This window comes from Diadema setosum, chromosome 22 (genome assembly GCF_964275005.1).
Source record: "Diadema setosum chromosome 22, eeDiaSeto1, whole genome shotgun sequence".
Classification (NCBI taxonomy): domain Eukaryota; kingdom Metazoa; phylum Echinodermata; class Echinoidea; order Diadematoida; family Diadematidae; genus Diadema; species Diadema setosum.
This window is the reverse complement of record NC_092706.1, coordinates 17,419,415-17,445,178: the sequence shown is the minus strand read 5'-3', so window position 1 is coordinate 17,445,178 and position 25,764 is coordinate 17,419,415. Positions and strand designations below refer to the sequence as shown.

General features: G+C 37.8%; 1 protein-coding gene across 1 annotated transcript in view; it reads right to left on the bottom strand.

The window, feature by feature from the left end:
• The window catches only part of LOC140245170 (uncharacterized), a 33,458-nt gene extending 13,340 nt beyond the window's left edge, over window positions 1-20,118 (bottom strand). The window contains exons 1-15 of the mRNA XM_072324768.1: window positions 19,941-20,118; window positions 17,183-17,449; window positions 16,200-16,358; window positions 15,266-15,553; window positions 13,353-13,514; window positions 12,190-12,313; window positions 9,898-10,055; window positions 8,980-9,168; window positions 8,487-8,659; window positions 7,326-7,428; window positions 6,703-6,864; window positions 5,943-6,227; window positions 4,293-4,496; window positions 565-732; window positions 94-251 (exon numbers count right to left, since the gene is read on the bottom strand). Of these exons, the coding sequence (XP_072180869.1) occupies window positions 94-251; window positions 565-732; window positions 4,293-4,496; window positions 5,943-6,227; window positions 6,703-6,864; window positions 7,326-7,428; window positions 8,487-8,659; window positions 8,980-9,168; window positions 9,898-10,055; window positions 12,190-12,313; window positions 13,353-13,514; window positions 15,266-15,553; window positions 16,200-16,358; window positions 17,183-17,449; window positions 19,941-20,118 (2,778 nt within the window). The remainder of the gene's footprint in view (window positions 1-93; window positions 252-564; window positions 733-4,292; window positions 4,497-5,942; window positions 6,228-6,702; window positions 6,865-7,325; window positions 7,429-8,486; window positions 8,660-8,979; window positions 9,169-9,897; window positions 10,056-12,189; window positions 12,314-13,352; window positions 13,515-15,265; window positions 15,554-16,199; window positions 16,359-17,182; window positions 17,450-19,940) is intronic.
• Window positions 20,119-25,764: the final 5,646 nt, after the last annotated feature.

Genomic DNA, 25,764 nt, shown 5'->3' with positions numbered 1-25,764 from the left:
TCAGTATTGAATATTGTTATAATTTGTAAAAAATGCAGAAATCAAATCAAATCACCTATCAAATTTGTTTATAACAACAAGTTTAATCAGTACCTGAACAGTGCCGTCGAGCGATGGAATGACCTCGATGAAGAACAAGATTTTCTTGATGGATTTGAGGATGTACGGAGTGTCCTCGCTTACGACAGTGTAACATTTAGAATCAAGGCACTTTTTAAGCTCAGTCTTGACGTTGTCTTCTGCCCCGATCACTGTCGTAAATGAAGCGGCAAAGTGTCTTAGAAGTGAACAAGATAATATGACTTCATGAAAGCTCCCTATACAGTGTCGTTAACTGCATTCCTGCTGCATATTTTTTTATTTTCAATGAATAACAATTCTTGATAATAAATCAATCCCAATATATGTAAAAGAGTACATTGTGTTCGTTTCACTGATTGTGTGTGTTTCCCTTGACGTTCCATGTTGATATCCGAAGAAAAAGGGAAAAGTTACTCATTCGGTTATGCTCTCATGAAAGGGATTTGTTTTTTCGGACAAAGGCAGTAATTGATGTTCACTTACAGACTTCATAGTAACTTGTTTCGGAAATGTTCTTAGAGAGAAGCGCCACAGCAGCATTCTTGTCAGCCTGGACAGCAAACTGGCCTCTGCTACCAGTCCGTAGGTCGAAAGGGCCCACTTTATAACGGTAGCCCTCGTGGCCGTTTGTCGTGACATTGACAGTGGACACTGGTGATTGAAAACGTGAACAGAGAAATAGCTTACGGCAAGTGACAAACCGGCTACTGTCTTGTGTGTATGTATGTATGGTATGTATATGTATATGTATGTATGTATGTATATATATATATATATATATTAGATATATATATCAAGATATATATATATACATATATATATATATATATTACATATATATATATATATATATATATATATATATATATATATACTAGGTGTTCCAAAAACATTTCCCACTTTTGATTCTTAATAATTCAAAAACTCTATATCAGATAACACTGTCATTGATATGAGTTATAGCTGAATAATGTACAATTTTGTTGGAGGTGGTTTAAATATGAAAGCATAAATCAGTTTTATGAAATCCATGATTAATTTCACAGTTACGTTCCAGATTTTGCTCTATTTTCAACCCTATGTACAAAACTTTCACTTTGCACAGGGGTCAATGGGTGTGTATGGGAGTGTGTGGTCAACACCCTGACAATGGTCCTGAACAATGGCCAGGGTTTGAATGCTTCATTATTTATTCATGAGAAATTCCACTATCACAACTAGTCTTTATTCAGCCTCTGGCAGTATCTGTGTAAAGTCGAACGCCTGCCGATACTGTCGTTGAGTCGCGACAGTGCTCTCCCTACTTCTGAAAAACGAAATTACAATGAGTACCTTCTGTTCTGTCGTAAACATGGTGACAGGACGCAAAGAAAATCAATTAGAGTATACACTTGTGTATATGGATCCTTAAATAAATCTGCTGTGAAACAAATCGCCCCAATGAAAAATGCTGCTGAACTCTTTACCAAAAATGATCTCTTTTTATTGAAAAAGCGACAAATTTGTCAGACTATTAGTAGACAGTTGTATTAAAATGAAGACTTTTAGATCTTATGCTTATTTATATCCCAAATTCAGTGATATGTGAAGCAAAATTTGAAAATGATTGCCAGCTGGAATGAAATGTGGTGTTTGCAAGCACATGGAAACATATATGTGCTTACTTTTTCCATGCGCATGCATTTTACCCTTTACCGTGGATGAATTCAGACTAGCAGTGGCCAGGGCAATCCACATAAATATTATTGATGAAGCATTCATGTGCCTGGGAGCGCGAGACTGACGCCTAGTCAACAGGTGGTTCAGGCATGTCCATTGTTCGGGTGCTGTTCGTTATTCCGAAGGTTCGCTATTCCGAAGGTTCGTTGTTCCGAAGGGTCGTTAATCCGAAAGACGCAAATTCCCTATACCTAGAGGTTCGTTAATCCGAAAATGAAAAGGGGTTCGTTAATCCGAAAATTTGTGGCGTTATTCCGAAGGTTCATTATTCCGAAGATCGGTTAATCCGAAAATGAAATTCGGAACAATGAACCTTGGGAATAACGAATCTTAGGAATAAAGAGCCTTCGGAAAAACGAACCTTCGGAATAACGAGCTGTAACCCCATTGTTCAGGGCCATTGTCAGCACACACTCACATACACATCATTGGTTCCTGTGCAAAGTTCAATATTTGTACAGAGGGTTAAAATTTGACCCAAATCTGAAACCTTACTTCAAAATAAATCTTAGATTTAATGAAACTGATTTGTGCTTTCACATTCAAATCACCTCCAACAAAATTGTACAATATTCAGCTATTACTCATATCAATGACAGTTTTATCGGATGAATAGTTTTTCAACTATTAATGATCAAAAGTGGGAAATGTTTTTTGAAACACGTAGTATAAATATAACGCTATGCATACATATACTGTACGGACATTCATACATACATACACACTTAACATACATAAACAGGTGTCTCTACGTACACAAACGAAAAACAGACTAAGACCCCGTTTACAGTGCGAGGCTCGGCTCGGCCGCGGCTCGGCCGCGGCCGAGCCCAGCCCCGCTTCAGTGTAAACGCGCAAAAGGCCAAATGCGAGGCCAAAATTAGCCTCGCATTTGGCCTCGCTCTGGAGGTGGTCTTTTTCTTTTCTCTTTCGAGCCCGGCCTTTTCTCAGTGTAAACGCAAACTGGGCCAAATGCGCGTTCAGTTTTAGTCTGGCTTCCAAACCCTCTGCCTGTACCATTTCGCTGTTCAGGATATTAACCCCCTCAACGTCGAAACCTAGTATAGTATAAGGTAGTTTTGTCCTGCAAAGGATTTTTTTTCCTTCGGCAAAGGCCTTTGCCAGAACGTCGACTTCGTCGCCACGGAATTCATTTGGCAAAGGGTCTGAAAACCAGACAATACCAAATTGCGTATGTTTACAAGCAGAGCGCCACTACGACAAAATATTGAAAGGTTTGAATCAAAAGCGCGGCCGAGCCCAGCAGTGTAAACGGACAAAATTGCGAGGCTCGGCCGCGCAATTGAGGCCGGGCTCGGCCGCGGCCGAGCCCACCTTCATTTCAGTGTAAACACGCAAAAGGCCAAATGCGAGGCCAAAATTGGCCTCGCATTTGGCCTCGCTCTGGAGGCTCTGGACGCTCTGGAGCCCGGCCTTTTTTCAGTGTAAACGCAAACTGGGCCAAATGCGCGGCCAATTTTAGTCTGGCTTCCAAACCCTCTGCCTGTATATTTCGCTATTCAGGATATTAACCCCCTCAACGTCGAAAACTAGTCTAGTTTAAGGTGGTTTTGTCCTGCAAAGGATTTTTTTTTTCCTTCGGCAAAGGCCTTTGCCCGAACGGCGACTTCGTCGCCACGGAATTCAGTTGGCAAAGGGTCTGAAAACCAGACATTACCAAATTGTGTTTGTTTACAAGCAGAGCGCCACTACGACAAAATATTGAAAGGTTTGAATCAAAAGCGCGGCCGAGCCCGGCAGTGTAAACGGACAAAATTGCGGGGCTCGGCCTCGCAATTGAGAGATTCCAAGCTTAAATTTATGTCTCTTGGCTCGGTAATGCCTTTAAAGGTTCTTTGAGAAGTACCTGTATATTGATATGATTTGTTTGTTATTGAGAGGGATTAGATTTCATGAGATATTTAGGTTTTACAATCATTTTTGTAGTATTCTGCAAAGTAACGCAATATAAATTGACGGTTAGGACAATTCTTTTTTTCAAGAAATATCTGTGGTTAAAAAAACAAGAGGTTTAATATCTTAGGACTTCAGACTTTGTTTTTTCTTCTTTAAATATGTTCACAGCAAATTCCACAACGTTTCATTATTCAGTATCGATATCATGCTATTCTCTGTCAAAGAGATATAAAATTACTGATATTGGTCAGAATAAAATTTCAAGACCAAAGATATCAGTGTCAGACAGACATGCCCTCTAATGCTGTGATATACGAAGATATACATTTTCTTGAATCACTTTCACTTTCGGTTAATTTGGATAGGATAGTCTTTGTATTTTTTCTTTGGCATTAAAGGAGATAAATTCAAGCATCTCCCTAGTATGTGCTTAAGCCTATGCACTGAGCACAATTAGTCTCATAAATAGACACAATTTGAAGATAAATTTGTCATCAGTATTGGTCAATCACATGCCACTTTTCTTTCAGTGATATGTAATGATAGGCTTTATTGTCATCACGTTATGTACCTACCTGATACGTCAACTGATGGATTGATGTCCGACTCTGCAGGCGGTGATGGAGTATGATCAGCATTGTCCCCGCGTTGGGTCGATGCTCTTTCGGCAGGTCGTCCGGAAAGCGGGGGTCTCGTGTAAACCCGTCCTTCGGTAGGAGATAACGTGGACGCTGGGTTCAATATCGGAGGTGGTACAGAAGTCGTTTCTTCGGGGTATCCTGGATTTCAAAGCAAACAAGTACATTCACATGAAATTCACCTCAAAAAAACTGCTCAAGAATTGTCCGAGGAAAACAAAAAAGGAATATATACCGGCGAAAAGAAAGCGGTAAAACCGAAACATTAGTCATGCTTTCGTAAGGGGAAATTGATAAGATAAGACAAATATCACAGAAATCGTGACCATCTAATTTTAAGCAAGTCATCACGGAGGCGCTGTCAGGCGTACCGTCAAGTTGTATTCTATATAGGCGACATTCGGGTGGCAACATGCGTTTGACTTCATGTGTTTCTCACTTTGTCGCAAGACAAAGACAACATTCATTATTCAGATTTAATAATTTCATTAGATAACGTGGATATTGTTTTCAATGATAACTTTACTTTTTGAAAACTTCCACATTATTCTCTTGATTCTCAAGAAAAGTACGTTACGAATATAAGGTATTCTGCTCTGCGACACCGACCAAGACGACTCATCAGCTGTCAGCCGTGAGTGAGATGACTATTTGACACTATATCCAGATAACCTTTGAAAAGAAGAGTAAGGTGAGATCCACCACACTGGGTAATAAATTTTGGCGAACTCGTGAAAATTGCTGGATTTGTTTTTTCAGGTACGGAGCTCGGAGTCACAACAAAGATTTGAACTTTTTTTTCCCCCGACACCATCAGTGCTTTTTCAATGTATATTTGGCTAATTTGGGTTCACTCTCCTTTTTATCTGCCATGGCACTTTTTATCGACATACCAGTATTGAAAGTTGAATGAAAATGTTATTTTACTTCCAACTTGTATGGAGTTTTTTAAGCCATCAGGCATACTTTACTGACAGCACAAATTTTCGTGGCACGATGGAGTCTTCTCCACTTCTTTTGAATGACGATTTCGTCACGCCTTAATTCTCGACGAACCCATTCATGATTTTCGCGGTGAGATCCTATGCGAACTACTCAAAATTTTAAGACGTTGAACCCAACGTTCACTAACGACTGTGGTTTGCCGTAGAAAAATGCCACGACAAGCGAAACTGTTAACTCATCGCCTCATATTAGTGGGATCTGCTTTACCTTTCTTTCCATATCGACCATTGCCACATGGTGAGAGTGACTCTTTAGTTATCATTCGATAACATGTAAAAAAAAAAGTTCTACATGATAACGTGATAGCCACTTTATTCATTCTTAAAGAATACTTCTAACAACAAGCGATCTGTCCTCGCGTAGATTCCATGCAGCTACAGACGGAGAAAAGGCAGACACTTTCTGTCAACATTTTTACATTGCAAATGTATGCATTTACATGAGTATACAATACATGTGACATTTACTGACAGGCAAAAATATAGCGCGAAAGCTGTAAAAGTTCCAACCTATGGAAATACTGTACTATATCATCATTACATTTCTGAATAAAATACAAATGAAATAAATTGTAGCGCGAACCTTCATGACCGATGTAGATCAGGCCAAAGAAGGTCCAAACATCGATACCGTCCCCTGACTGCTGCAGACCGACGAAGACAAAGCTGTCCCGGTCAATGTCAGAAAGATGAAACAGTGGCGTTTCCTCGCCATCGACGCCGAAATCGAGATCACTTCCGACGATTTTTAAAAAGAAATTGGTGCAGTCGCTGAGACTGAGGCGCTCTCCTGAGTACGAGGCGATAGCCACTCCGTCATGAACCACGTCTACGCGATTGGTGCCGAGAATATCACTGTTTGTGAAAGCTTTTAGAACATTCAAAATGACAAATCACATGAAAGTCACAAACTTATCACCATGGTTCTTTCTTGACAGATTCAAAACTTTATAAATAATAGATAAATAACAATGGCTTTCAACAAAGAAAGAAAAAACACAGAAATAGGTGAAAATCATAAAAGAAATTTTCCCTCTATATATAGAGGATTAAACTTCTCGATGTGCTTGCAACGAAATGTGTTGAATAATTAAGATATATAAAAGAAAACTATACTAAAGTCTCCCTGTTACGAGTCCCAGATTACATTTCTTCAAAAAAAAAAAATAACTATATGCAAACTCTCTGTCAGCTGGTTGGGAAGAAAATTTTAGTATTCACCCTTATCTCTCCAGTCAGGGGAACAAGATGGGAGTAAAGGCTTCATAGCATCATACAATCAAATGTCAAAAACAATGTAGTCAGATATTCACTGTTTAAGTCAACGGTCATAATAAGCATACCAAATCTGTAGCCAGAAGTTGCTTCGAATTTTCGTTCAGCGGAAAACAGGAGGGAGGTACGACCATGGACGAGTGCGGTGAAATGTAGTTTGATGTCGCCGGGCGGGATGCGGATGTCATAGACGGGTGTTTCGGAGGCTTGCAAATATATCTGCACTTCACCTGAAATGTTGATTTCATGAGCAAATTAGGAACTCCTAGAGAGAATGGTGGATTGATCCTTTGAGTATTATCCCATGTATAGTTAACAATTTTCCATGTCGGGTATATTCTCAGTCCACAATTCCTGTTTCATCTGATGCAACTTCAAGTATTTTATTTTACATAATAATATCAAATTACATATAATATACTGTCAAATTCTTACCAAATCAGGTTTGGCACCGTTGTCAACTGAATGGTTCCGGTTTTATACAACGCTTTAGATATGTGACATCGATGAACTACAGAATGAAGCGTAAAAGGATATATACATCTATCCATACACAATTGTCTGAATGTGTTGGTTCAAATGTATTCTCTTTTTTGCTTTGCTTTGTCGAACTTTGAAATTCACATATTACCCTTGACATGCTGGTCATGCAATACATGTACAATCATATTCTTCACACAAGCGTTCCAACCTTCTGCAGCCGGAGACACATTGTAGAATATCCACTTTGACGTTTCCCCTTTCAGGTTTCCGAAGTTGATGTATCGTGGCAGTGGCTTCTCTATACCCTGAACCTGAAGAGAAAACACGTTTGCTGGCTTACAAATAAGTCCCATCATCTTTTAATTCCTATACGTTCATCAATTGTCCGTCAAGTATCTTCAAACAAGATTATCTCAAAGTTTTGAATATACATGTAGTTCTTGTGTTATAACATAACAATCAAACATTCGGTAACATTACAACCAGTGATTTGAATTTCGTCATGCGATATTGAAATCAGGGTCATCAATGGTACCAAGGGTTTGGAAAGATTCTCACCCAATCAATAACGATAGAATGGTAAGTCATCCCTTCTTTTATTCTAGTAATATCCTTCAAAGGATTTGGTTATAAACCAGGGAAGATTTTTTTCTACTTGCAAATTGCAGAAAGGTGTTGTAAACTGTATGTTTGGACATTACGTAATTCGAAGTTGGAAAATGCTTGCTCATGCAAATAAGAGATAATATACATTCATTACCAACTAGACAGTAGAATTTCTTTCGTTTCCCTTTGTTTCCCAATTCAAATTTATCTCTTGTTTTTATTTGATCATGTATTACTTTGTTTTTGATATTTTTCTATTTGTTGTTTTGTACAATGATTCATGACAGCGAAAATCTGTTATCTGAGGAAAAATAAACAAAAATTCTTTTGACAACGCTTTCAGTAAAACCCGTCACATCAAGGATTAATTTGTAAAAAAAAAAAAAAAAAAAAAAGACAGTGTTGATGGGGGAATTTCAGGCTGGGACAAATACACTGTAATACGCAATCAAACCATTGCTTTTACATGATCATGTATCGCCACATTTAAATCAATGCCAACGCTGTACAAACATTTTCTTTTATTCCTGCAACATTCCATGCAAGAGGGCAAAATGAAATTGGCATTAGCTTTTGTTCTCCCTGGAAGAACAATCATTCCATGTCCGATTTTATCCAAAGAATTTTGCATCTTTGCGTCGTAAAGCACAAAATGATAAGATTTGAATTGATTAAGAGATTCTTTAACGAAAAATAGAAAATGACTTATCAATAACGATGTAGTGTAGTTTGATGTAATTCACTGCAAAATAAGTAAAGGTACCTCTAAAATAGGGTCTTCGCCAACCCTTCCCACAATCAGACTCTTTTCTTGTTTTTTGATGTATAAACTGGCGTAGTCCTCAGTTGACAGGAAGTTGGATTCATGTTGATCGATGGATTTCTCGTCGAAAAGCACAGATGAATATCTTTCCGCCTCAACCACCTGGTCAAAAACTAACCGCAGTAAACATGTAGACTTTTTAACTCTCTTTATCTATTCAAATGAATGAAATGACATTATCGCTAAAATCACAAATCATGTTGCTGTTAGGAACCTTGCATTTGTACTAACAACTATATCACGATATTCTCCGTGACGATGATCCATTGTTCATGACTCATACGTTGGTATACACTGTAATCAGCGATGCCTTGTAGAGCATTACAATTAACGATTTCATAAAAGCTGTATGTATGTATGATCTTATAATTAATTACTTGATTACTTTTGTTATGAACGTTTGATATAAAGCAGCTCAAACAATATTTCATACTAAACGTGTAGCTTTCTTGATCGACGGGAAGTGGTGATAGCACGAGAAAAGCATTTCCTGATGTAAGCACGTCAAAACGAAGTTCGAAATCTTCAGACGATAGTGGTGAGAAGGGGTATATCCTCTGCGTATCCCCGGATGTGTGGTATGAGTAAAAGTGAGTTTTCTCGTGAAACGGATGCAGTTCATCTTCACAAATAAAAGGAAAAAGATATTACATTTGTAAAATGTTTCATGCGATGACAAATTTGACAATCACGTACACTTTCAAATTCCCTAATAGGAGAGTGTACATTGTAAGTGTCGGCCTGCCATTTCAATCTAACCGTTTGATTACAAGTTTTAAAAGCATTATTTACCATTTGCAGATAAAACAAAAATCCAGCTTATGTGCTTCAAAATACTTCTGTGAGCTAGGGATAGAAACAACCAATGTAAAAATGTTGATTAGTGTAATCAATGTTAAGTATTGTTAAATGTACAAAATGTGAACAATAGCTATGATAAAATTGCTTCAAGAATAAGGTTACAGTTTTATTGAGAGAAACAGTGATAACTTCTTCTTTTTAAGGCTTTATTGCGAAAGTTTTATATGGCAGGATGTTTTGTGATACAACTGACTTACCTATTATGATTCAAATGTGATAACTCGAACATTTTTTAAATCACTGCCCCCAATGGAAAATAATACCTTTAAGAGATTATTACACCAAAACATTTTTCGGACAGAGGCATACAACAATCACACAAGCCTATCCAGCTATCCACTTATTCTCAATGTAGTAAGAGTTTTGAGGTTGAGTTTATTTGTATACTGCAGCCCGTTTTAACTTGTCTAATAGTTTGTCGGTGAAAGTATTTGCATGGGTTGGAAAATGGTAGGGGGCCTAAAAGGTGAAGGAAGAGAATGGGGCCTACCTGCACTCTCTACCAGCACGTTATAGAATGTCCAGCGGCCTTGCTCTCCCTGTTCCGTCTGAAAACGAATGTACTGGACAGGTTTGTACTGCACGTCATCAATGGAGAGTAAGGGCGACTCTTCCTCTCGACCTATAGACAGCTGTTCCAAGTGATACCTGCATACAGGATGGTTCAATTACCTCATTCAATTACTCTCTTTACTAAACTAATACTTTACACGATGTTGAATGATGATTTTTTTTTTCCCCGTTGGGTGGTGGCAGTGTGGTCCAGTTACACACACGAAAATATATACAAACATAATAATGATTATAATCACACATAAATAACATTACTTGTGGCGTTATTTAGAAGGTTCAGTTTTGCGAAGATTTGTAAATCCGAAAATGAAATAGTGTTCGTTAGTCCAAAGGTTCGTTAATCCGAAAATGAAATAGGGTTCGTTATTTCGAAGGTTCATACATCCGAAAATCTAATAAAGGTCGTTATTCCGGAAAATTGAATAAACTTGCATGTTTTTTTCCTTTGAATGACCTCTTATGATACTGTTTCTACGTCATGTATGGGTCATCCTGATGATAATGTGGGAGAGGACTCGGGAGGAGGAAAACACTTTTCTTTTTATAAATCAATAACAATTACAGATTACGACTGTATTCCAGTACGTGAAAACGTGTGCGTATCGTGTGTGTTTGTGCGCGTTTTATGCATGTCTGTGTGTGTATGTGTATATCATATATTATATATATATATATATATATATATATATATATATATATATATATATGTGTGTGTGTGTGTGTGTGTGTGTGTATATATATATATGGAAGAAATGTGCCAACGTTTAAACTTCCAGGTCGTGGAGACATTATATTTATATAGGTGTAAGACAGTATAATTAGTATTCCACGGGAGACATACGTAGCTTGTTCTTCCTATTTCCTTTATTCTGTGTTCGGCCGTGAATATAGATATGTATATATATATATATATATATATATATATATATATATATATAACGAAGAATCAAGAAATAAACTGGTAATGCATTCTTCTTCTTTTTTTGCCAGTAAAGAATGAGTTTATTCGACTCAAATTTTCGGTGGCCTCAATCTTCTTCAGGAGTCTCGACAATGACGGTACCAAAACACAAATTGAACATGTAGAGCTCGCCATGTTCATTTTTGTGTTTTGGTACCGTCATTCCCCGTCAAGACTCCTTTCAGAATTATTTTCAGAATTACAAACCTTATTTCATGTTCGGAATGACAAACCTTATTGAATTTTCGGATTAACGAACTTTAAGATAAGAAACCTAAATTCATTTTTGGATCAACGAACTTTCGGAATAACGAAATGTAACCCTCCGTGGCTTCCCACCGAATTTCCTCGCCCCAAACCACGCCCCTCCGAACCCCTTCCTCGTTCTGTCGCTTCACTTCCTCTGAAAGGCCCACTTTTTTTTTTCAATATGGAACTTCCCCAATACAATATATATATATATATATATATATATATATATATATATATATATATATCATAGGTTGTCCACGTGTTGGCAAGATCATAAGATAAAAAACAAAACTGGAACAAGGCTCATGCTGTATTCACCAACGAAATAAACCGAAATAAACCGTTGGTGAATACAGCATGAACTTTGTTCCAGCTTTGTTTTTTATGTTATATATATATATATATATATATATATATATATATATATATATATCTATCTTAAGGAACCTGCAGCGCTACAATATCAAAAGTTTAATGATACATATTGCGTACGTTGATAAAAATCTACATACCAAAATTGGTTACTTGTTGTGTTGTCGAGATTTTGAAGAGAGCAAAAGATCTGCGAATGAGCAGAATGAGCAAGTTCTGAAAATTGTGCATTGTATGTCTAACGCATGCAATTTAGCGAATTATATCTGGACCAGGTGGCAATGGGAAAATTGTATTTTCTACCCCTCCCTTTCGTGTCTTGGACCAGAAAGATGTACGGCACAGTGTCACCATTAAAAAAGAAAAGATATCAATGCGAGTGAACGGAACCCACCCCTCTGACTCTGAATGAGGTCCTGTTAGCCTATAATCAACTATTTTGAACAGTCTCTATGATCAAGGTAATATCAGGAAATACATTGTCTGAAAGCGGCCTCTAGTTTCTTTTACTCATTGTCTTTCTAAAAATCCACATTTCACTGTTAGAATGTCGGTAGGGGAATAGAGATTTCTCAATTTCTTGTATTTTATCGAAGGTTGAGGTAAAAGCGGAAAACATCTTACCTGATATAGAATGGTTCGTTGGCAGAGCCACTGAGGATATCTTCGTCTCGGGATACAAGAATGTCCCCACGAAGTGAGATGTAGGAAATTGGGCGTTCTGAGTCATCAGTGCCATCGTCGAAAACTACAGCAGCAAGAAATATATCCAAACTACCACCTGAATTATGGCCTTCAACTGTGATTCTTATTTCCATTAGAATAAAAGGTTCATACAATTTGTGAACAACTGACATACAAAGGAAGTGAACTAGCTCAGTCTCAAACAATGAGCTTCCCTAAACACTGATGTGGATTCAGCGATTACGCATAGATTATTGAAACACTCAGTGGATAGTTTAAGACAAATTCGAAAAACTTGTTCGAAAGATATGCATTTTTATAGTATGATAGAAAGATAATATACAAGGAATTTCACCAAATACTCATTTTCTAAGACATCGCCAAAGCATTTGACCTAACTGCTCCAGAAAGCGCAGAAATGGTAATACCTGTCCCAACATATCTCAGTTGCTGTAATGTGCATTTTCCATTAAAGATGGAGATGATTGATACGCACTAGTGTGTGGAAAGCATTGACCATTCGGCACCCTGAAAAGCTACAAATATGTTCCGGTTTGACACACACTCGTCCCGTACGCACTCCCCACACGCCACAAAGTTCCTTTGACACTGCACGAAGAAAACATAAGTTGATGCCAGCTGGCACATGTGGTGTAACGGACATCGTACAAAACTCCAGATTACTTTCAGCCCATAAAAGTATGAGGGTGCTTGGACAGAGTATTATAAAAGTTTTAGTTCTGATTGTTAATTCTAAAAGCACTAGCTTTGGAACATAATCAGGCGTCGACGCGGCCCTGTGACGTAAGTATTGTAGTAACATTATCTAGATGAGAGTGAAATGGCAGAGCCGCATTGAGATCTTGGCGGGCAAATGTTCGAAAAGGAAGTAGTGCTGACTTTGATAACATTAATTCATGCGCAGCGCCAAACCTACATTCAACGTCATACCTGCGTGTACTTTTAAAACTCTGAACGTGCTCTTTGCACGTTATCCCACATAAAGTCCCACACTGATACATCTTCGCGCTCTTGTCTGTAAGTATCAGTCATTGTGGATAGTAATATTATTACCAATCTATAGTGGATAGTAATATTATTACCAATATTGTAGCCATCAGTATTTCCGGTGGGCGAGCTGGTAAACATGATACGTGCTTGGCCTTTAGCTTGCAGACTGAACCTAAGCTCGTACTCGCCCGTTGTATGACTGTGTACTGCAAACGTTGATGGTGTATTCCCGTCAGTGTAGAATACCTGTAAGGCTACGATAAGAGACATTGTCTTGCGATGAGACACCACACAGAAAACTGAATAAAAAGATAATAGTGATATATAGTATCATCGACAGAATGAGAATTTGGCAGTACGCTTGTATTTGTTTCATTTCACTTTCAATTTTCACAACATGTAGCGTTATGGGCAAGAGCTGTATTGCGGCCAAATAAAAAGAAAGAATCGTGACAAATAAGTCGCACGTCATTATCAAGTCATTATTACTGTCAGTTTTCTTCTTTTTATCGTTAAATTCTTTTTTCTGCTGTTTTCACTAAAAATCTGTCAAAGTGATTCGGTCTTACCTCCTCCTTGAAGACAATCTGGTATCTCTTCTATGACGTCAGTGAACCCTGAAAGGCAGTGTTGAAAATGTTAGTACACATCACATTATGTTTCCACGCTTTCAACCTTCCCTGTTAAAACATAACGTTTTACATAGCTCACCTGGACCATGGGTTCAAGTTAGCTTTTGTGATTACCTAATCTATTTTTTCTCCATCTTCTGTCGTCCAGTGTCAATGAATATTGATCATATTTCATCGTCTTCCTTTGTTGAATGCTAATGTCCGATTTAACTAAACTAAACAGGATTCAATCTTAGGGATAGAAAATTCAAAGCTGATGAAATGTTACAACATGTCCCCTGCAGTGGGGCCAGGACGAGGACAAAAAAAAAAAGTCACAACTCGTTTAATTTTAATTCAATATGTCAAAGATCTTCTTCACATCCACATGTAGAAAGCTGATTATTGCCAGTTAGATACTCTTTGGGGTTAAGAAATATATATGTTATTGCTCTCAGTAACAGTGGCAGTGGTAATAACTATAAAGGGAACAACAAGTTTTGGTAGGGCCAAATGATCAAACGTAACGAGTTACGCGATGTATGGGCAGGTTCAAAGGGTTACAGCAAGATACACAACTTGTTCAAAGTATACAACAAGCACCCGGCTCGCCTATCGGCCAAATGTGTGTGCGTTAAAGCCATCATCTTCTTCAGATAGTAAAACATCCAGGTTGCGTTGTAGTTCGACCGATACTGTTACGGACATGTTTCTGTTGACAGTAACAGCGGTGGCCTCATGACCTCTGAGGGGTGACATATAGAAATGGAAGATAGTCATACCCCCCCCCCCCCCCCCCCAGCCTTCCAAAGACCTATGCGTGATTGATGCTTGGAAGGGGTCATCCTGGTTGGGGTTCTCTACATTTTACAAGTCTCCAACATTAGGCCCGAGAAGCTTGGCCCAAAACAAAACACTGTCGTTGGAGTAGGTGAAGATGTCTTTTCATGGAATAGATAACCTTTGTTCATGGGAGATCCGTTGGTGGCCACATACTGGCCCATGAATACAATGTATATCACCATCTCTTTAAGTATGCGTTGTATTGTGTGTACTATTTGTATACATACTTATATACATACTGTATTGATAAAGTTTCGATAGGGTTACTCAAGAGTTTAGTAAAATACATATACAATCAACGCCATATATGGGCACCACATACAAGAAATGTTGCATTAAGATTGCGTTTATCTTAAAGTGTGAAGCGTTAAGCGCGCGTATACGTTTGTTCACTAAGCAAATTCTGACCCAACTATAGAAGTGGGCCTGAATAGCCGAGGATGTGTAAAGCTATCGATTGATTCATCGAGCTTCTTACCTAGATATCGTTTGTGTACAGTGTTCGAGTTAGAAATAGTACCAGCGTTATGATGATGAAAAACCGGGCTTACCGACAACGTTTGGGATCATGTTGAAGAAATACCAGTCAGCAGCGTCTGAGATGAAAGACAAATACCCCAGGTGCCTCAGGAACAAGGAGTTCACGCCTGTCAGCTCCGCAATCGAATCCGAATTCTTTTCACCCACTTTCAGTGTTTGGTCCTCGAATTTCAGATAGAAGTGTGCTGGAGTATCATCATCGAGCGACTGAACTGGCTTGTAGGTGACCGAGATGAGCGACTGCTCGTTTAGGCGAATTTCGACAGCCAGTTCGGTTCCACCTTCCACTCGTTCCAAGACTTTTCAGAGTGAATCATGATAATGGAAATGTTTGCGATAATTATGTAGCAATATCTAACATCTATTCTCTTATGACAGTAGACAAACATGATAGGGATTATCACAATTATGACACATGATAATAATGATGGTGACAATGGTGATGATACAAAATGTAGAAGAATTAAGTGATGATACTAATGAATTAGTGTCGACGATAGAAATTAACCAGGATAGATGTTGAAAGTAATATATATATATATATATATTTTTTTGCGTTAAAGAGCCCATGTTTAAATGTAAAGTACACCGTGTAAAGATTATTGTGACTTTTTTATCCTTGAAAATAAATCCATCTATCTAATTTGTTGAAAAGAAAAATTAGACTAGACTTTGGAGGACATCAACGCGTTGCTTTCTAGACAGTCTTTGTCTTCTATGCGTGACAGCATTCACCATTTGAAAAAAAAAAGTGTCATGATTTGATTCAAACATTCCACGTCTGAATCAGTATTACAAAAAGAGAAAATCCGTCTGATGAAGAAGTAGCATTATGCTCATATTGATCTTGTTCTTTTCTTTTCAAATAGTATTATGGAATTCAACACAGACACGCACACATTTAGACATTCTGAAGGAGTTGGCGATAGCTTGTGCAAAACTCACCGATGTAGTAGCAGTTATCAGATTTCTGTTCTTCAGCCAGTTGTAGCGCCGTCGTCCCTGACCACTTAAGGGCGAAATTTATTTCAAAGTCCCCCTTTGGCAACTTTTCAAAAGGGTAAAGAATGCAGGCATCTCCAGTTGTGTGCGAGGTAAACACTCCTATTAAACAGTGAACATAAAACACGCACATGGACTACGTCAAGGACTGGCGTTTATTCAAGTGCATTGATTTTTATTGTAAAATCGCAAACTGCAGGTTTTCGAACATGCTTGAAATGATGTGATCTGGATTTTACAGATTACTTAAGGATAGGGAGGTAAATTTAAGGACAGAAAGAACTAATGTGTATTTCTGTAATTGACCCAAACAGTCAACATATTTGACAACAACATCCTAAAACAACAAACATCCATCGCTGAGCTCCAAAAGACACACACACACACACACACACACACACACGCATACACACAAATGTGATCAACGAAAGGATCTGAAATCTTAATAATTAAAGTCTTAATACTCTTAAAACTGCGAGATTATTCAACTTAATGTCAAAAAGAAAAGATATCAGTTGCTGGTTCAATTTAACAGGTAACACAGAATCGCATAGATACCCTACAACTTTTCCTAAAAAGTTAAGAAGTGAACATTTCGTGTCAGGTAGACACTGTAGGCCTACATAGTTGCTCGTTGTGTTCAACAACAGACTGTTTCAAAACATAAAAACGAATTAAAAGCAGGCGACTACTGAAATCAAAGAGAGACATTTCCTGGATCAATGGCCTTGGTTAGCAATATGATTTCATCCTAATGCTGGAAGTTAGCTTAGTCTATAAGTCCACCAAATCCTTTCGAAAGCTTCTCAATGAAAACCACTTATCAATAATTGTAACAGACGTATCTATAAGGTCTCTCATGATTACACTGCAACCAGTGGTTGCTACAGGTCTGCGATTTGTCGTTGGTTTTACGAATAACGTACCTGGATAGCGTGCGAAGGTCCAATAGCCCGCGACACCATCTGTTGTGAATCCCACGTGGTTGACTTCGAGTGGTTGTGGGTCGACCCAGACGAGAAAAGGATCCAATGAATCACCCAAACCGATGGCAAGAATGCCTTGATAAAACAGGATCCAAAAGACAGTACCCCTCTCTCCGCTTATTCTTCCGAGGGTGTTTTCAGTGACGAGAGGATCGCATTTGTGGCATCGCCGGATAACTGCTCTCGAATTCAGGTCGCTGCCAAGCTCTGTTTCGATTGGAAGCAAAAATTTAATGCTCGTTTATTGTAAAGTCAGGATATCAATAAGCAATAGCATTAATCCTCCAGTTCTTCACTCATTATGCGCTTTTCATGACGGGACTCCTCTTTTAAACTCTTTATTCGATTTAATTGTTTTGAATGTATTGGGAAGAATAGTATTCCCAGCATCGCTTTTATCTTCATTATAGTAACGTTATCAGTTAGAACTCTGTATCGCATATAAATGTATTATGAAGAAAATTATATTTTGTAAAAATCTATGTTATTGATTATTTTAACATTATTCTGAAATGTTAACAAATCATTAAAGTTTTATAACGCCATCGCGCCATGACAAATATAGAGTTAATGCAAACATTAGATGAAAGGGTCAGGCTCTTTCCACTACAGTTCTTTTTTCTGAAGTTGACACCTGTCACGTTTGTAAGTTTGACAGACAAATAGAGCCCCATATGTGGTCATCCCATGTCTAGCTGAAGACGATCAATAATCAAATGCAGTACTTGGTTGATGCAGTAGAAATAATCACGTACCGTGATAGTGATCCCCTATACCAGTGACCTGATTTAGTGTACAGCTATGGTGGCATTCAAACAAGGCAGGTTATTCCTACAATACTGTCTGAGAGGTTGATGAAACAGTTGTGATTAAATTTACATAGAGACACACACTTCATGTTTTAATCTTATCTGTTTTATATAGAATCGATATGCTGCACGTTTGTAAAAGGTAGTCATGTAGGCATAATCCAATTGCCCAGTTCTGTACTTTTCTTTGACAACATTAGAATTGATAATGATAGAAATCAAATTATGTTTGACATTAAATTTCTACAGGAGTGCAAAGAAAGCGACAATGTAAAGCGGTGTGACAGTTCTGAAGAGGTACAACCAGCCATTCCAAAGGTTCGTCATTCCCTAGGTTCGATTGTCCTAAACTGGGAAGAGGATCGCCTATCCGAAAATACAACAAGGTTCGTTAATTCGCAGGTGAAATAGGGGTAGTTTAATCGAAAATGAAATGAGGTTCGCTTATCAGAAAATAAGGGTAAGTTAATCTAAAAATGAATTAGGGTTCGTGATTGCAAAAATGATATACGTTTCGTTATATCAAACTCTATTTACCTGTTGGAAAAAAAAAACGAACCTTTGGACAACAAAAAACCAATAATAAACAGATAAAGAAAAACAAACCTTCGTTTCAATACAACAAATATTCAGATAAATGAATCCTATTTCATTATTGAACCCCTGGGGTAAACGAATTATGTGTGTGTGTTCTGATTAACGAGCATTACTGAGGTAGGCTGATAGGATCAACTGCAACCTATGGACATCAGAGCTATCGACAAGTATTATACACATCAAAGATGTTTTGAAAGAATTTTGGACTTATTTAAGGAAAGCACGTGCCTATATAACTGTCGTGAGGCAATTAGATACGAGAGATTTATAGATATAGAGAAACACCTGTCTCAGCTTGAATGCTATCAATATTTTTTAAACGCCCTCTTCCCGTCCATAACCTTGTATTCTATTGTTGTGTGTGTGTGTGGGGGGGGGGGAGTATTAGTTGTCGGTAAGGTCATAAATTCTACGTTGCATAAACATGTCAGCGTTACTAACCTTACCTGTGAAATCACGATCATGTTCGTTTTTATTTCTATTATTTTACCATATGAAAATCATATATATGTGTATATATATATATATATATATATATATATGTATATATATATATATATATATATATATATATATATATATATATATATAGTGCGAGAGATAGTTCCCTTCCCAAACGTACGCGGTGCCTCATTGTGGGTAGCATACTGATAGAAATTAGACTGAGTTTGGTAATATATGAAATTGCATTATATATCATGACACATCAGGTTATTCAGATAATAACTATTCTGTTGGTAGAACCTAAGGAAGGCCTGATGACTGACCAAAGCTTGACTGAATAAAAGGGAGACTCAAGATCGAGAGCAACGTCCGCCTCAGTCTAATTTCTTTCAGTATATATACATAAAATGTTACTAACAAAGCTATTTTGCTTCACTGACAATCACTTAAACTTGATTCGTCAATGAGACTGTTACGTACTGCATGCTGCCTACGGAACTCAAAATCAGACTTCAATTTTTCTTTAGAATACCTAACAGACAGATTGAAAAATTTTAGCAGCTTCTTTTTATATCTGATGTAGATATCAAATTACTGTTCGTATTTTTTTTCTCAGTAAGGATCTTTTCTTAATCAAAATAAATAATATGAATATCAGATTATGCTTTGAGCAGAGAGGGACAATAAAACCTGTTTTCATTCTTTAATAGTAGTATGGATTTTTTCACTTGATTATTAGAAGGAATAATTGAACAGAGGGAATTAAAAGAGAGAGTAGTCTCTTATTAATTCCAGGCATATTTCTGAAGAAAAAAAAAATAGTCGAGTTACAGTGCATTATTTCTCACCTATTTCGTACATTGCGTCCAGAACCGTGCTCTCTCGAGACAGAGCGATGAGGGCGCTGTACTCCGCTCTCACTTCAAACTTGACGAATTTGGCCTCACTCGACAAGCGGGGAAGCACCCAGTTGTAGCTGAGATCAGCACCAGTTTCAAAAGATTGACAGTTGTCGATGCTTTCCATTGGGCTGATAGCCGAGCCTAGAGAGAAATGATTTAGTCACGTATTATAATCTTTCTGACTGATGAAAGTGAAGTTTGAGTAGGTATAAGACTCATCCGAACATCATAGATTATTATCATAATTGAAATGAATATTCATTCATAGCATAAATATTTCATTACGATCATCCTTGCAGCAAGATAATGCAAAGTGAATGCAAATTTGGCCCAAATAACTACCAGGAGTGACAAAATGAATGGCGAACAGAAGCGAAAAGAAAGAAAGAAAGATTTTGAACAATGAAGAGTGAAGGAGAAATGAAATGTTACATCAAAGAAAAACAATATCTACGTTTGCAACTGATTGAAATATTGCCCTATATTTTTGTCAATCAGTTGCAATGGAAAAATCTCGACGGGAGAATTTCACGAATGTGAATGATATTGGCGTTTGCTTTCGACGTTTCTACAATCTTCTTCTCTCAGTTGAGGAATGAAAATCTGTTTATAGTGTGGTTTAACCTGTGTGATATGATTAAGTGTATCATTTATTTTATGAAGTTGTGACATTCTGGGCGTGACCTTTTTGAAAGATGAATTTGCCGAGGAATTGAATATATCAACATTTATTTCATGAGTCTGTTTATCTATTGTAAGGTGGAAAGATAGTGAGAGCACCTTTACAGGAGAGAGAAAGAAAGAGATGTATTATTATTGTTGTTATAGGCAGAAAGAATATTTTCACTTCTATCTACTATCTGATATCTAAAATAAATGCAATTTTGTTATACGTCATCCGTACATCTATAGATTTTCTAATCCTGCTTTTGATATATTTTTCATAAGATTTCATAATAATAACACCTTAAAAGAAATGAAGAAAATGTCTCAAAAATAACGCATCAAATTAATGTGGATCTGATGAGGATTTCAACGCGATTGTGTATCTCGAGATTGCAATCTGCCCTCTGTCGAGTGGCACAAGAGAGTTTTTTTTTTCTAATGTAACGTGTTAACACGAATTCATCAACGTGTTCCCCCTCCCAATTTCCAGACTGCCAAAAAGTGACCATTTTCTCTTTATAAAGTGTCCCCTACATTTGGAGGGGTATGTCCATAGGCATACTGGGGTATCTAGGATTTTCCGTTTTCTTCTCCTTTTCGTGTTAGTTGGAAGGGGCTGTCTTTTTCTTTTTATTTTACCCTTCATGGGGCGCAAAGTTTTTGAGAAAACACAAAGTTGATATTTTTTTCAAAGAAGGGCAATTTTCATGGCGAGATAGGTCATTTGGCTCTTCATTAAAAAAAAAAAAAAAAAAAAATAGCCAAAAATTTCCTTCCTCCTTGTGCCTTAGTTTGATAATAATGTTTTTGTCCAATCACTGAGAAAACTGAAACTACATTCTTTAAGCCGTCTGTTTTCGTCTTTGAATGTGATTTTCTATTACTTTTCATACTTTCCGTCGTGATGGAAAGACATGAATTTGGTAAATCCTTCAGTGAAGGGGACATTATTTTATGATTAAAAAAAGAGTTTTTGTTTTGTTCTCTAACTTAAAAGTGTCTTTTCATGTCCATGATGAGTTAAAATAGCACTATGTCTTTTTATATACATTTTATTCCCTTGAAATGATTTTCCTTTACAATGTATTCTTTCCCCTGATGAGACGCGTATGGTATAAAAAACAAACAAACAAAAAACTATTGAGCAAAGGGGTCCCTTGATGCATAAATGGAGCTTCAGGCGCTCCACTTAATTGTGTGTGTTTACGTACAGCGAAGACATTTATCAACACACTTTGTCCCCACTAGCCCCCCCCCCCCCCCCAAAAAAAAAAAAAGACAAAACAAAACAAAACAAAACCCACATCAGTCTACTGACAACTATTCACATGATAATGTAAAGACTTATCACCAGTATTTTTATCAGCATTAGCCCTCCTCGTAAGCCAATAACTATAGTCTGTATAATAATCAAGAGCGTGTGCAGGCAGTCCCCCCCCCCCCCCCCCCCAGTGCCCCCTGTAACAAATGATTAATCACTGATTTAAAGACCAAAATGAACAATAAAGGCATATTTCTTGTCTAAGATGTTGTAATTTCATAACTGAAAATGCAAAAATTTTCGCCCCTAACGGAGCGAAAATCATAATACACTAACAACATACATTATTGTATCTATACACTAATAGTCTTCTTCTTAAGTGCCGTCTTCAGTCCGAAGGTTGGCGACTGTGGACCTCCACTTAGCTGTTCCGTTCATGGCCGCCTTACTACATGCAGTGCACACTCCTTTATGTTGTTACACCACACACTGCGCTGGCGTCCTCTGCATCTCCTGCCTTCTATAATCCCTTCCAGTACACTTTTTGGGATGTTCTGATGTCTTGTAACATGGCAAAAATATTTGAGTTTTCTTGATTTGATGTCTTTCATCAAGGTTTTTGTGACGTTCAGATGATCTAGAACATACTGATTTGTTTTCCTGTCTGACCATGATATACGGCCCAAGCGTCTGAATATCCACATCTCGAATGCAGCCAGCCTTTTCATATCATCCAAGTACAATGTCTATGTTTCACAACAGTAAAGGAGAGTTGAATGCACGTAACATTTAACCAGTCTGAGCTTGGTTGCAGTAGATATCTTCCTTGATGTCAACACTTTACTCATTTGGGTAAACTGAGGTTTAGTCATTCCAATTCTTCTCCTAATTTCTCCACCATTCTTCCCATCTTCATAAACATTTTGTCCTAAATATGTGAATTCACCGACTTGTTCCAGGAGAGTGTTGCTGATAGAGATGTTTACCCTTGGTATTTCCACCTTTCGAGATATTACCATCGTTTTGGTCTTTTTCACATTCATGTCCAAGCCAAATGTCTTACTTTGGCGGTATATGACATCTATTGTTTGCAGGTCTTGTTCATTGTCAGTTAGCAACACAGTATCATCCGCATATCTCAGATTATTTATCATTACTCCACTAACGTTAATGCCAGGCATGCCTTCAATGCTTTTAAAAATGCATTCTGTGTATAGATTAAACAAACTAGGTGACATGATGCATCCCTGATGCTAAGTTACACTACTAGTAACTTATGAGTAAATTTAGTGTATAGATGGTAGCCTCGTGTCCTCGAGTGTACCCGCTGAAACATACCTTTAGTAAACCTTACTTATTTTTCATTTTCTTCTTTGCTTTCTAGCAGTATAAGAATATTTTTTATTGTTCGAACGATGCGATCACGTTTAAGCTTTTAATGAGTACATTTCAGATAAATTGCAAAGTGAAAGTGGCTTGCTCGTTCTGCCCGTACTTATAGTAAAATGAAAAGTTTTCATAAGTTATTATCATAGTCCTTCGCAGTGATTTCTTTTACTATGTTTAATTCCTCAGAAATTTAATCCAAATGCTCTATAAAAGCGACTTTTATACTCTGTTTTTACAAAAAGTCCCAACCGTGGGAGGGGGTATCCCCTCCCACACCCTCCCACGCTCGGTCGCTTCGCTCCCTCGACGAGGATCTCACACCATCACATAATATACCCCCGTATGTTAAGATTATAGTCCTTCCAACTGATTTTTTTCAATATGTTAATATCCTAGAAATTTGCTTTTAAATGTTCTATGAACGTGACTTTTATACTCTGTTTTTACAAAAAGTCCCTACCGTGGGAGGGGGTATCCACCCTCCCCTCGCTCGGTCGCTTCGCTCCCTCGCCGAGGATCTCGCACCATCACATTATTAATGTACTCCCGTATGTTATGATCATAGTCCTTCCAACTGATTTTTTCAATATGTTAATTCCCTACAAATTTGCTTTAAATTCTCTATAAACGCGACTATTATACTCTGTTTTTACAAAAAGTCTCTACCGTGGGAGGGGGTATCCCCCTCCCCCCGCTCGGTCGCTTCTCTCCCTCGCCGAGGATCTCACGCCATCACATTATTATGTACTCCCGTATGTAATAATCATAGTCCTTCGCACTGATTATTTTTCACTATGTTTAATTCCTTAGAAATTTGCTTTTAAATGGTCTATAAACACGACTTTTGTGCCCTGTTTTACAAAAGCTCCCTACAGTGGGGGGTGGGTGGAAAGGGGGATTCCCCCCCCCCCCTCGCTCGCTTCGCTCCCGCGCCGAGGATCTCACATCGTCACATAAATGTGTCCCCGTTGAGATTTTGCCCCCCCCCCCAAAAAAAAAAAAACAACAACAACAACAACAACAACAAAAAACAAAAACAAAAAAAAAAACAGACGCGTTCCGGCGCGCTTGTTAGTGTTGTCTTTGATGCTTTTGTTGTTAGGAATTTGTGAATTATACAATCACTATAATACGTTATAATAACTAGGGTCTATTATTTTTATGTTTGCATATATCATGTCAATATATAGACACGTTAAGATACATATACATAATTATGATTGTAACGTTCACTCACGTAATCACGTTATCACGGTTTGGGTAACGTCCGTAAAAACACGTGATCTAAAGTCATGGGATACGTGACCCAACGCCGTTGAAATACCGTTAGTGATGGCACTTGACACAGATGTTAGCAACGAATTATTCAATGTTCAAAGAGACGAGACTGACGTAGAAGTACCGGATAAAAATAGCGAGTGGAGGGGCAGCAGTGCGCGATGATTTCGCAAGAAGTCGCGATCGCGTGAGACGTGCAGCGCGCATGGACTCAGAGTGTGATTTAAGCCAGCAACAACATATTGACCAACGAAATTTGCGCTTAATTCGGAAAATTTATCCGACAAGCTAAAACGTAAACAAGCAAGTGACTATATATAAAACAGGTTGATGCTTGAAAGGTGAAAATTAACCTGTAGGCCATAAATATACCTGTAGGCCATGAATATACCAAATCTACACAATGTGATAGCCATGGTAAGTCTATCTTTCATCAGTTGTCTCAGTGTATTTGCTTTAGTATATTTTCAATAACAAACACTATATATGTCTTTCCTCCTATGCAAATATGAATTTTTTGAATTTATATTACTTTCGACACTCCTGAACGTCATTATCATGTATAAATACCACCAGTGAATGTCGTAGACTCCAGCATGCAATGCAACGAGAGAACATTTTGATAGCTTTTAGGAATACCAGCCCCAGTATGACCGAAATTTCCACTTACTTGATAGTTCTAAATGTCATGATTTTTTCAAATATTTTTTTTTCTGTGAAGTACAGTTTGCCACCAAGGTCCGCTCCATACTTACCCCTTGAAGCAATGGCCTGCAGAAGAAGTATCAAGTAAATGGGCATTCCTAACATGATTGTTATGTTGCTCAAACCACCACGATATCCAACGAAATATGATGCACCACGTTCGCGTCGAGGGTGCCGTTTGTGAACAATGACAACAGTCACCTGCATAATTACTAGACCTCATCAACAGGGCGGAGAACTACTGCAGGACGCTAACAAACATTATGATGTGCCATGTTTACTCTGTTCGCCCGGTGTATTTGAACTTTTCTTTCCTTAGCAGATCAATTGAATCGATTATTAGCATGTTTACGTCGGCTCTGTGTTTGTACATTCCCCACTGACAAACGGTGAACAGGTGGACAAACTCAAAGCGTCATCTTCATCAAAATATTTGGTTTGTGACGAATCTTTCATTAGACTCCTTTTTTT